This window comes from Gavia stellata, chromosome 3 (assembly GCF_030936135.1).
Source record: "Gavia stellata isolate bGavSte3 chromosome 3, bGavSte3.hap2, whole genome shotgun sequence".
Lineage (NCBI taxonomy): Eukaryota > Metazoa > Chordata > Aves > Gaviiformes > Gaviidae > Gavia > Gavia stellata.
Window position 1 is genome coordinate 60,654,007 of NC_082596.1, and position 14,087 is coordinate 60,668,093.

The 14,087-nt window shown below is 37.0% G+C and overlaps 1 protein-coding gene across 1 annotated transcript in view; it reads right to left on the reverse strand.

The window, feature by feature from the left end:
* LOC132316762 (cadherin-19-like) overlaps positions 1-14,087 on the reverse strand; it is a 45,165-nt gene that overhangs the window by 26,996 nt on the left and 4,082 nt on the right. Inside the window, exons 3-6 of the mRNA XM_059815613.1 lie at positions 5,726-5,845; positions 4,913-5,077; positions 4,012-4,196; positions 2,566-2,819 (exon numbers count right to left, since the gene is read on the reverse strand). Coding sequence (XP_059671596.1) covers positions 2,566-2,819; positions 4,012-4,196; positions 4,913-5,077; positions 5,726-5,845 — 724 coding nt within the window. The remainder of the gene's footprint in view (positions 1-2,565; positions 2,820-4,011; positions 4,197-4,912; positions 5,078-5,725; positions 5,846-14,087) is intronic.

A 14,087-nucleotide genomic window follows, 5' to 3' on the forward strand; every position in this document is an offset into this window, starting at 1 on the left:
CTAATGCAGGAGATGATTGCAAACAAGTCCAGTGTTCCTGAGTCTCCAATTAAAAGGCTCTGGATGCTATCTCCATATGCAGACATGCACATGCACATGTACATACGTACATACCCTTCAAATTGTTAAAGTCTAACCACTGGTCACAGGCCAGAGATGCACTGAGAAAGACACCAAAAATACTGGTTCAAAAGGAAAGGATATTTAAAAATATTTTTCACAACATATAAAATAGACTGTATGTCACAGTTCCTAGTAGAGTCTATTTCATGGAAAAAAAACCTGTTTGAAGAGTTGAAGGTTCTTACCATTCGTTTGGAATTCTCACATGCAATTATTCCCTCTTTTATTATACCTTTAATTGTGCTTGACAAAGTCTTTCTGTCTCCTGTTGGCATTTAGGACTCCAGCTCAGATTATGTGCCAGCGGTTGGATGACTCTATAACTTGTTATTTATAGTTACATTTTTTCTCTTTTGAAAATCAGTAAGAGGATAAATTAAGGAACCAAAACAACACAGTCAGTGAAAGTTCTTATAATTTGAGCTGAGGATATGACATTTATAAAACTCTATTTTAGGGATTTACAATTCAATTTTTTCTTTTTTTAAATGTGAGTGTTCCTCATCCTCTGCATCCAAAGCTTTAGGGTTTTCTGATATTGGTGCTTTGTTTTGTTTCAGTTTATTTTTTTGGTAATCTGATTCTTGAGAGATAATTTTCATAAAATGTATGTTGGATATTTTTTAGTTACTTTTTTTTTATTATTGATGTAGTGAGGTTTTGTTTCATGTCTTTGTTTACTTTGTTTATTTGAAAACCAGGGTCCACAATGCAACACAGCTGGTTTTCTATATTATAAGAAACTGCTGTCATTTATGACAGCAATGGTTTCAAAATTAGATTCATATGCATGACACTTAGCCCAATAAACATACCTTTACATTAGAAGTGACATGCTCTATTTTAAAGAAACTCAGTGATGCAATATATGCATCACTGTTTTGGCACTATGCAGACATACTAACTTTGTAGCAAGTTCCATCAAAATATTTCAAACTAAGAAGTCATAGATATGCACTGTATTTAAACGTTTCACGGGACATGCTGCAGTCATCTAAATAAACAACAAAAGAGCCCTTTTTTGGAAAAAAAAGTACATGTATATTTTTATTTATTCTTTTTTAATTTAATTTATGTCTAGCTTATTAAATAGCAGTAAATGAATGTAAAATCATAGCAAATGGCCTTGCACTGACTAAACCTCTGAAGTCATAACTATAGGTGCCTATACACATAGTTCTACTATTAGGAATCTGCTAAGTTAATATACACACCGTAAGTTATTTTGTCCCTCATCCGTTTGTCCCTGTATCCTAGCTTGTCTAAATTGCACAGTACACAGTCACGTCAAGTAACACAAGAATCTATTTTAATTATAAACCCCCTGTTAAAGGTTAATTACCTGTTTTCTCCCTTAAGAAACAGCAAAATTATTTAGCAAAATTATTTAGCAAAATTATTTTGCAAAATTATTTTGCAAAATTAAAAGCTGGGGAACTCTTTTTATAAATATCTCTATGGGGCAATTGTGGTAGATATAGGGTATTGGTAAATTTTTGGTCATGCTGAGCTGAGCAGATGCCAGTAGAGCTGTTCTGTGTCTCCCAGCAATGAATCCATCTCTCTGTATCTCCAGAAAATATTGGGAACAGACTGGAACTCCTCCAGGCACTTACAGGTTTGGCTGCGTTACCCTAGCTCTGCTGTTATGCACAGCCTCTTCCAGACTGCTGTTTAAAATATTTCCCTATCCCAAAGTGGTTGCAAAGATGCACAAACAAAGCTCATTTATTTAGATTTTGCGCTAGGGGGCAGGATTTAACCTACTGTACTGTTTCTGGCTGGGATAGAGTTAATTTTCTTCATAGTAGCTAGTATGGGGCTATGTTTTGGATTGGTGACCAAAACAGTGTTGATAAGACAGGGACGTTTTAGTTATTGCTGAACAGTGCTTATACAGCATCATGGCCTTTTCTGTTACTCATGCAAGAAGTTGGGAGAGGACACAGCTGGGACAGCTGAACCCAACTGGTCAAAGAGATGCTCCATACCATATGATGTGGCGCTCAGCAATAAAACTGAGCGGGGGTGGAGGTTGGCCAGGGCTGCCATTGCTCGGGGACTGGCCGGGTATCGGATGGCTGGTAGCGAGAAATTTTGGGGGTTTTTTTTTGCATCACTTGTTTTTCCTGGGGTTTTGTTGTGGGTTTCTTTTCCCCTTTGTTGCCTTCTTTTTTTTTCCTGTTTTTATTATTAAACTGTCTTTATCTCAACCCATAATTTTTTGCACTTTTACCCTTCCAATACTCTCCTGCATCCCACTGGCTGGGGGAGTGAGGGAGTGGCTGTATGGTCCTTAACTGCCTACCTAGAATAACACCTAGAATAACCTAGGCTATGACAATGAAAGCATGATTAACTGTAAGGTTAGGAACAGAAATAGCCTTTGGAAATCTCAACTACGTTTATATTTGAGGCCTGTTCGTGTTTTAAGTTAGGTACCTGACTGGGCAGTCATCATTGTCTGGATCTCTAGCAGTTACAACTCCCACCAATGAGCCACTCACAGCCGCTTCAGCAATCTCCATCACATAGTTCTCCAAGGTGAAAACTGGAGGTTCATCAGCATCTTCCACGCTGATTTTGACAATGGTTTTGTCTTCAAATGGTCCTTCTTTCAGAAAACGGTCATCAATGTACCTGTTTACAGCTTTTGCTTGAATACTGTATCTTCTCTTGCTCTCATAATCCACTCTCTGTTAAGAAAGTGAGATGTGGAATATTCCTTTCTCCAGATTTGAAATAAATACAGTTCAATAAGTGGTGTGAGATTAAAGACAAAGTAGTGCTACACTCCTTTTGGGAATGTTTCAAAAGTAGTTACTTCTAAGATTTCTTTGTTAATGTTAAAAACACTTTAAAATTAAACTGTGCTATGCCATTGTTTGCTTTCACATGTGGGCTGGCTTTAATGATATAGTTAAATAACACTGTAAAAGAAGTCTTCGCATAGAATGTCAGCCCTAAGGAAAACAACTTCTTCTATTAGTACTTGTATTTCCAACGTAGGTGCAACCTTAGTGAAAACTATTCTTTACTCTTACATAAACAATGTGAATCAGTTAATCTGTAGGGGTTAAGCTGGGTATGTTAAAATTTAGTCTCTAAAGGAAATAAATTCCAGAAGGCAACAGTGAGTGTTTAATAACAGGTAGTTATTTTAATATTTTAGATAGTCATTATCTTCTGTAATTAAAAAAAGAAATACTAAATAAATACCTTCCTGAATTGTAATAAATCCACATAAAAATAAAAAAACCCAACAAATTTACAGCATTCAATTCTTCAGGCTCCTGGATTTCACTAGATTATCAAACTCTATCATCATTTCAAATGATGACCCAGATGACCCAGAAATCTTCCTATGTGATTCCAAATAAAATCATACAGTATCAAAGCTTCTTAAATATCTTAATTCATAAACTGGTATCTTTTTGAGTGCATTTAGTGTCTTTTCAAAGCTATGTCATAACAAAAACTCCACTCTCTATCTAACAGTAATACATTCTGGCTTCAATTAAGTTTAACAGGAGGTGTTGGAAGTGAAGAAATATTGTGTACAATTTATTGATAAAGGTTTTACAGATGATGCCCAGAAGAGATAGAACATTTTCTCACAATGGGATACACTGTGCTGCACAGCTAGGAACAACATTAAGATACTTTGACTGCCACTATTGTATTCAGAACTAATAGGAATGAGTCTGAAAAAGTAAACAGAAAGAAAAGCATGTTTCTTTTTATCCTTCTAATACATCAATCAAATCACAAATCCTGAAGAAAGAAAAAACAGAATCCAAAGCAATAGGCCTTTTTTAAATATCCAGGTTGCTTGAGGAGATTCTTTGCAGTATTTAGAGATTTTTTAGAAGGTTTCTGAGATCTCACCTTTTTTAATAAGATAATTCCTTCTTGAGTCTCATTTTTAGTAATGATATCAAAAACATCTGAGCTGTCCCCTTCAATGAAATAGTTCATGTCTGCATTCTCCCCTATGTCGCTGTCTTCTGCAAAGACTTTGCCTACAGTAGTGCCCACAGGAGCCGCTTCAGAGACGCTCATATAGTAGAGTCCTAAAGAAACAAACACTGGCACAGTTTAGTGATCTGCCATGGTTAATAGCTGTTGCAGCTATGATGGCCTGAGGCTCTCAGAAAGTTGGAGAAAACCCCCAGCTTTTATTAGAGCAATGGATCTAATCCAGCAATGGATAGATCTTGGGGACAGGGGATGACAACCTTTCTACTTCTCAGTCCTCCTCTCTCAGCCCCGCTTTAGCAGTAAATAAAGATCTAAGGAGAACCAACAGGGTGAAAAAACAGTGGAGGGCAACACTTCCCAACTAGTTCTTCATGACAGCCCAGCTCCCACATCTGCTAGAAACTCCCTGGACAGAGAAGGTTACGTCATTTGCCAAAAAGTTTACAGTATCTGTCAGCAAAGAATAAAGAGAGGAAAAAAAGAAAGAAGGTGAGTGAAAATGTTACTTAATATTTTAGGCTTACGTAGGGCAAACTATATGGAAAGCAGTTTAGTAAGTCATTTGTCTCCAAAGCCTAGTGATGAAAACAGCAGGCCTGAGGTCTTTTGTAATGACAAGTTTTCTTTTCCTCTTCATTTTTGAGATTTTGTGTGGGATTTATTTTATTTTATTTTATTTTTATTTAAATCTGTATGCTGAAGTTAAAGCACAAACCTGTTCTGAAAAGACCTACCAGTGAACTTAATAGAGCTACAGTAAATCTAAATTTCCTCAAGACTTCAACTACTGTAAGTAGCCTATACTCACGCTGTTGAAATTTAGGTGGATTGTCATTGATGTCGGAGAGGTTGATGGTAACAGTGGCTGTTGCTGAAAATGCCCCTGTTTGCCCAACCATATCTTTGGCTTGGATGATGACCAAATACTGATCTTTTGTTTCTCTATCCATTTGGGAAGCCATTCTGATGACACCTAAAAATGAAAAGTATAATATAATAACATATAATAGTCCAATTTTTTCCCAACATTTGACCATATAATATGGGTATAAAATACATCATTTGACACAGTTATGAATTTACATTCTAGATCATGCACGGCACAACTACCCTAATACTGGGAATTAGTACTCATGGCAACATCTACGCTGTATGACAGATCCATTCTGCATACTTAAGAGTTCCGGGGGGCAGAACACACCATATATCTCCTCTACCATATATAACCTTCTTTATTCCCCAGAAATCAGGATTTGGGAGGTATGTCACATATCTGTGGTTTCTCCAACATAGGGATAGGAATGTCACATAATGAATTGTAGAGTTGTTAATCCAGAAGTGTTCCTAGGTCCATTTGTTCAATGGGGTAGTCAGAATACAACTCTTTTCTTTAGCAAGATAATTTTCTATATAAATTGTTGATTCTCTAAAGAGAAAGAATTTCTGTTTCTTATCGGAAAGAAAGAATTGCTTTTTTTTAGATCTAGGAACTATGCAAAGATGTACAAGTGTAGGGCCATATTAGTTGATATTTGTGTTGAAATGAAGAAAGACATTTTTGCTTGCATCCATTTTATGTTAGTTTATGAATGTTTTCAAGTTACAAGATCATTTGTAGTACCTGTCTTTGGTTCCACAGAGAAATAAGGCTGTCCCTGAATGAGACTGTAAAGCAGACGAGCACTATTCCCATAAGTAGGATCATCACCATCTGTAGCTGTTACCTGTGTAACCGAAGTACCTCAAGGAAAAAATAAAATAGACTATCTTTATTTTCTTCTTGTATAAATTATCTCGTAACTACAAAGCATAAACTCTTTAAAAACCTTTTAACATACCAGCTATATTAGCAAACAGTCCTGAAAATTTACAGGAGCAAATGGCACCTTCTAAAATTTATCATTAAAAAAGGAAAATATTTCCTCAGCAACTGTTCTTGTTGCATTCAAATTTTCAATTAAAATAAAAATAAATATCATATGACTTTTCAGCACTACATTTATGTTGCTTAAAATACTACCTATCTTATGCCTTTTTCCCTAATTTCTGATATGTGAATGGAGTACAGCAAATCGTTTCTCCTCCCCTTGTATATTCTTCAAAGTATATTATGGAAGTTTCCCATGGGAATAAGAAAACACAACCACTTTATCACCAGTAGGCCCACTGGTGATAAAGAAATTAGTTGTTAGCAAAGCAGCCAAGAAGTATAACAAGGGTCTGATAACATTTTTTATCCTTGAGTCTTTAATGAGCCTGTCCCAGTGCAAGAGTCATGGCAGAATACACAGTGCAAAAGACAAAGCAGAATCAATCTGCAGATCTTGATTTCTTCTCTGGCTGGAAGCTGGTTATATCCTAGATACAAGACTGACAGCAATCTCATAGCACCATCAGTGATGATTGTCCTTTAAAATAAAATATTCACAGTAGCATCATTTTATAAGGTAATAATTATTTTTGTCTTTTTTCCTCACCTAAGTTCTGCGTAAGAATACAAATATCACTTCTCATGAGGAACAGCAGGAAATCAAGCTACTTTCTAAAACTTTCTGGCATACGTTCACATGGTTGCACTGCTTACCAATATAGTTGTATAGTTATGCTAGAGGAGGAAAGAAGAAACGATGGAGTGCGAGGAGTTAGACCAGAAACACCTTTTTTATGGTAAACTCAAAGTGATACTTACCCTCAATAAATCAAATATATTAATTTCTGAGTTTTCTAGCAGTTCAATAGTTTTATTTTTAAATAGAAATTAAGAAGGCTTTCTCATATAAGGTTATACTGAATGAAATATTTTGATTATTTAAAAAAAGATTTTTTGCATTTTCTCTCAATTTATTCAGCAGCATTCCAAGTGGTTCTATAATGCATGTTATCTTCTCTCAGAGTGGAAGTACACTAAAATGTTATTAAATGCCACCAATTTTTGGACTTATATGATGTCCTTCAAATCATACAATATCACATTTCTGACATTTAGATGTGTATTAGGAGTGTGTATAGATGTATACATATATATACCACTCCCTATTGCTCTGCAGAAATTTAAAGATAAAATGACAGATTAATATTTAATCAGAGCACATATATGCTTCAGAAATACCAGTATTCTTTAATAAGACTGAAGGGTAAAGGAAATCCTCAGCTACAGAACTGTTAACTTCGTATCAGCTGTGGTCTATGGAAACTGTTGTAACTAATACAGGAAATTCATCCTTTAAGACAGTTTAGCATGAGTTGCTTTGAAAAAAAAACGGAGTGCTAGTCAGGAAGGGATCAAAAACTACGAATAATCCAATAGGTACAGTGTGTTATAAATGCTGTTTCCTACTAAATAAACCCAAGTGCCCACAACTACGTTTAGAAATGGAGTTGTTTACAGCACCATATTTAATAAATCATAAATAAAATCCAACAAATAAAGGACTGCAAAATTATAATTATGTTTTTTTGCATCTTACTTATTTAAAGGTAGATTTATTTTCTACACAGTTCCTAACCATTAGAAAGAAATGTTGAAACTAAAGCAACATTTGCTGCTTCTCTAAACCCAAGCCTACTTTTCTGCTTGCCTGTTGACTCTTCCAGAGTATAGTAGAAGGCAGAAGAATGGAATTTGCCCAACTGGGCTCAGTGAGATGCAGCTGGTGGATATAATGTAAAGGTGAGCAGGCAAGGGGCATCTGGTAAAGAGGGAGCTGACCTGGAGGGAAGCAGTAACAGTTCTCCTGCACTATCAGGAGGAAGGCTATTTTTAAACTGGAGTGGCAGGAGACCATGTAAATTGAGGACTATGGTTTTTCACATAGAAAGACAAGATTTCATGATCACTATATGAACCTCTACATTAAACATGGACTATGTAATAAGCAGAAGAAAAATGTTTCCCTAGAATGTTTTTTCAGTTTTTAGTTTTTCACTGCCATGAAGCCTGTATTTCATTATACATTTAACCTGCAGCAAACAAAGCAAGCCTTCTGTGACAAAGTGACCTGCTTAGTGGATGAGGGAAAGGCTGTGGATATAGTCAACCTAGACTTTAGTGAAGCCTTTAGCACTGTTTCCCAAGCATTGTGCTGGAGAAACTGGCTCCTCACAGCTTGGATGGGTGTGGATGGGTGGTGGATACTTTTTGCTGGGTAAAAAACCTGTCTGGATGGCCGGGCACAAAGGGCTGTGGTGAATAGAGTTAAATCTAGTTGGCAGCCAGTCACAAGTGGTGTTCCCCAGGACTCAGTATTGAGTCCAGTTCTGTTTAATATCTTTATAAATGATCTGGATGAGGGGATGCAGTGCATTCTCAGTAAGTCTGCAGACGACACCAAATTGGGCGGGTATGTTGATCTGCTTGAGAGTAGGAAGGCTCTGCACAGGGATCTGGACAGGCTGGATTGATGGGCTGAGGCCAGTTGTATGAGGTTCAACAAGGCCAAGTCCTACACTTGGTTCACAACAACCCCATGCAACACAACAGGCTTCAGGAAGAGTGGCTGGAAAGCTGCCCTGCAGAAAAGGACCTGGGGGTGTTGATTGGCAGTTGGCTGAATATGAGCCAGCAGTGTGCCAAAGTGGCCAAGAAGGCCAATGGCATCCTGGCTTGTATCAGAAATAGTGTGGCCAGCAGGACTAGGGAAGTGATTGTACCCCTGTACTCAGTACTGGTGAGACTGCACCTTGAATATTGTTGTCAGTTCTGGTCCCCTCACTACAAGAAGGACATTGAGGTGCTGGAGCGTGTCCAGAGAAGAGCAACGAAGCTGGTGAGGGCTCTGGAGCACAAGCCTTATGAGGAGTGGTTGAGAGAACTGGGGTTGTTCAGTCTGGAGAAGAGGAGGCTGAGGGGAGACCTTATCGCTCTCTACACCTACCTGAATGGAGGTTGCAGAGAGGTGGGTGTTGGTCTCTTCTCCCAAGTGACTAGTGATAGGACAACAGCAAATGGCCGCAAGTTGAGCCAGGGGAGGTTTAGATTGGATATTAGGAAAAATTTCTTCACTGAAAGGGTTGTCAGACATTGGAACAGGCTGCCCAAGGAGGTGGTGGAGTCACCATCCCTGGAGGTACTTAAAAGACATGTGGATAAGGCGATTAGAGATATGTTTTAGTGCTGAACTTGGCAGTGTTAGGTTAACAGTTGCACTGGATGACCTTAAAGGTCTTTTCCAAGCTAAATGAGTCTAAGATTCTATGATTCTAAGCCATTTGCTGAATGGAATCATGTTTACCTTGACATTTGTATCTGAGTGATAGAAATTGCGAAGTTAATATTATGTACTCAAAAACTCCAGGAAGCCATTTTTTGTAACTCTATGGTTGGGAGAAGAATAAATGTTCAGGTATAAGTAATATCTTTTAAAACATTCAATTAACACATAATACCCCCCCCCAAACAAACAAAAAAAACCCAAACCACCACCTCTTGACAGTCTAGCCATGACATGATATAATTGACATTCGAACCATGATACAGTTTCACAATATTTATGTGAACATGTATATCATGGCAGAGACAAATTAACTGACTAAGTCCATGGGCTTTCCAACATGCATTTTTGAATATGTGAGTCTGTGTGATGTTGATATAAAGTTTAGCCCCAAATATGTGTTTTATGTACAGAGTAATGTCTTAAGCTGGTGTATGGGATCACCCGGCTAAACCTGTTTCAGAGCACCAAGGCGAGATGCAGGGAGCTGTGATTCGACTCAGCTTTGTCTCACCTTGACAAATTCTTATCTATGCAGGGATGACCTGGGGGGAGCTGCGGAAATGGCACCAGAGATAAACATTCGTGCATAAGCCTGCCCCCACCCATCAAATCAGAGAATAAAAACCATAAGGTTTGGGCAGAAAAATGGGGAGAGTCGTTTTTCCAAGGATACAGCTGGCCTGTATGAGATTCTTTCCCCCTTGTCCAGGACGCATACAAGGTAACTTCCCAGGGATTGAGAGGCCTTACCTGAGAGAGAGGGTAAGTGATTAAGAAACATACATATGGTATTTGGCATGCTTTAAGATCGTGATTAGTGCACTCTTTTAAGGTATTAATATCTAGCACGCTTGTGAATTGTGTATTTAATTGCAATAGTGCATTCCTCCATTGTATCCATGAAAGAACCTGCAATAGTGGCGTATTGGACCTGTGAGTGACGTTCAAATAAATTGTTAATTTGAACCTGACAGTGAAGACTTTCTCTCCATCACAGCTGGATAGTAAACATAGTTACACATTTTTTGCTTTTTATTAGCTTTATCTAAGGCCAACTACATTTTGCTGATTGCTGTATAAGATTTTTCTTGGTATTCCTGCAGCCTTGGTTTTACCTTTCTTGGGCAAAACATAGTAGTGCCACTTATATATTGGAGCCCATTAGGTAAACTGTAGGGCCCTCACATGGCAAATAGTTATTAATTTTTCTAACTAGAGCTTGAAATCTATAAAAACATTAAGTACTGATATATTATTGTATCTGACTCTTAACCATTCCATCAGATATACTGCATTTGTACAAGTTTAACGGCTGTATGGAAGACACTTAACGTAGAATTGTACCAAATGCCTGAGGGAAAACCACAGTCCTGTGTTCTCAGAGGAGAGTCCATTTGCTGACACACTTTTCATTTACTGTGACATTTGCATATAAAATCCTAATAAAATTTAGTACTGAAGATAAAAGAGAGCTAAGAAAGAAGGAAAATGTATTCTAATTTGTTGGCTCATTAGTGTATATATATATTGATATTTGTACCTAACTTTAGGCAAAATTACTGTGCCTATTTTCTGGTTTTTCTGTGGTTCTCTGAGGCAAGTGGCCAGCTGTGAATTATTCTCTGCTTGATTTCTTTGTTCCAGACTAACAGAGAACTAACAGAGAACTAACTAACAGCGAATTGCTTTCCCAAGTATTGACCATGCTTCCTGAGCATGTTTTCTATGAGGAAATTACTAGGAGATCCCAGGTCTAGCATCAGTGAGCTGAACTGCTGCTAGAGAGCTCTGAAACAGAGCAAAGGCTGAGTCTCTCTATTGCACTGCATCATTTAAACTAATTCTGGTCTACATCCCTTACTATGCAAGAGGATGTGCTATTTTACTGGGAGAAAAGCACTGATATAATGAGCTATTATAGTACCAATGCTGCAAATTTTAATTGGTTACCATTTCTATCTACTGGGAGGTTAGAAATTTCCTTTAAGGATTAATGCTTTAGGATGCACACTGAAAGAGGTTTCACCTCAGAAGTGCAGTCCCTATCCTTTGAAAAGCAGGGTAAGTGAGCCCAGAGAAGTCCTCATGGTATGGCTCAGCTGTTGGCCACTGTTAAGGTATGTACTGTTATATACCACTCCACTTACATTCTATATGTCAGACATACACATTAGTATGCCAGTAGTGTAGTAGTGTCTACATGGAAGAAGTAGGTCAAAAAATGATCCCTGAAATAGCAATGGTATTAGTGCTAGAGAGGTCAAACATAGAAGAAACAATGTAGAAAATATTTTAAAATCCATAGGACTGACTTAGATTCATATATCATACACTGGATGATTGCAAATTTGTGGGTTTATTATTTCAGGTAGTCTGTGTCTAAGAGAGGAGGCACAGAGGGATCTTGTTTTATTTTTTACCCATCTGAGAAATGGGAGGTGGTGTTATTTCTGATTTCTTAATTTTTTTTTTTCATTTCGTATATTTCTACATTTTACTGGAATGGGTTTTTATAATCTTACAGGAATATCACAAAATAAATTAAGGGGTTTTTTCAGTTTAATTAATCTTATGTTGAATTGATATGGTATTTTAGGAATTTAAATATATAATACATGACACAGGAGATTGGATAAAGACTGCTGAGCCTTTCATTTTTGGGCTATCACTTTATAGCCCACTCAAGTCAATGATTGAAACTTCTCATCTGTCAAGTGCTTGTTGATGGTTTCAGGTGAGAAACAGAGGTATACGGGAAAAGATTACTACTGTTGGTTTTGGCTGTAAGTACCACCCTACTTAACTTTTTTTTTTCCATATAGCCATTATTAAGACAGGAGCTCATCAATAAGACAGGAAGATAAAATAGAAGGAATCCATAAGTCAATTTTTTATATGCTTCTGTGAATGATTACAGGTCTGTGTGAGCATAAATCAAGCCATACTAAATTATCAGCTATTTTAAACCCATTTTTATAAGAGAGCAAGTGTATCATAAAAGTTTTACCAAAAAAAAAAAAAAAAAGAAAAAAGGTCATTGTCAAAGTCCTAAATCTGTGTAAACCCAGATAAAAATACACAGTTAAGAATACACAGATAATTCTAAACAATGAACTATGCCCATTATTACTGTGAGCATTAAAAAAAAAAAAAGTGAAAGGTCCTTCACAAGGCACCTGTCTTCTTGTCTCCAAACTTGAGTGAATGAGCAAGATGCAAAGACTAGAAGTACCCTCTGAACAAGCAACTGATTATGTTAGAAAAAGTTATTTGATCAAGAGCTCAGATGCAGAAGTCTTGAGACAAATAAGTCTGTCTGCATGGAAGAAAGTGGCAGTGAAGAAACAATCATACAACCAAAAGTGAATTCCTTGGTAGAAGGTGGTATAAGCAGGGTGACTAGGAAATCAATTGATTAAATGGATGTCTTCTGTAGCTATTGTTGGTAGTAATGGTGAGCTACTGCTTCCTGGCAGAAATTAGGATATTAACCCCACCTTTGATTAAACCCCAGGTATGAATAGCCTTTTTTTGCAACTGCTATCCAGGCAGAAGAAGATAAAACTTACAGCTCCCTGTGAAAGAGTCACTAAATCTGCCCTAAAAGTTGAAGGGGTAATGCTGAATGAAACATAGTTTTTATTACCTTTTTTGATAACTGATGATATTACGTTAATGACCTCATTAATTCATACAGTTTTAAGTAGCACAATATTTGAATTTCTTGTCAATATTTTTTGCAATAGAAATAACTGAAAGAGATACAGGTATGGATTTAAAAGATTACTGCGATTCTTTCTGTAAGATTTAAAAATCCGGTTTTCCTTTGATTTTGAAGATAGTTATTTGGAGATAGCAGTATCTATAACATGTTTGTTCATGTAAGCTGCATTCATACTTTGGTTTTTTTTAAGGATTTAAATATATGTGTAAACAAATTATGTATGCATATGTGTGTGTACACATATATGTATATATACACTTATATTAGTCAAATGTTGACTTTGCTTCTTATTTGTTGTATTAAGTTTCCAGATACATGACAGATCCTAGAACAGGTCTGTTTGGTTGTGTGGAGGTGGGAAAGAAGAGGTGCAGGGATTAAGTTGTTCCTCTTGACAGGAAAATTACAACTCATGTGATTATGAAATCGGAAGGCATTCCTTCACCACACACCATCTAATTCAAGAGAAGGTCACTGATAGGAAAGAGGCTTGGCAGTGCAAATAAGCTGGCGTCTTACATGGTGTGAGGGTGGTCATCACACCAGCCCCACATCAGCTTTATACCATTCCTGTTCTGAACCTGTTACTTATAGGAAGGAAACTATCCCTATCTTTGGGGGGGAAATTGTGAGTGCCTGTGATGTGAATGTGATTCTTTTCCAGTTACAGTACAATATGATTTATACTACACAGGGTATAATAAAGACATATTGTTTAATTATTAAGCAGAATCAGGGTAGACTGAAGGATGCTGTTGAGTACTTTTTAGTTCAACCAAGCTTATATTTATGTCCTTAAAAGAGTCAACTGAGGTCAGAGGACTTTAAAGTTTACGTGCATGCTACTTTTCTTTCAGATTGGTAGAAGCCTGAAGAGCTGACAGGTTGTAACAATAATCATACACTGAACAATTTTCTAGAGACTAGACTGCTGTACTGATTGAAAAAGTAGTGAAATCTGTCAGTCCCAAATCTCATTTGCAGTATCAACTGGCTATAGTACTCTACCTGTTTCGAATAGCAATATTATATTTTTAAACAAGTAC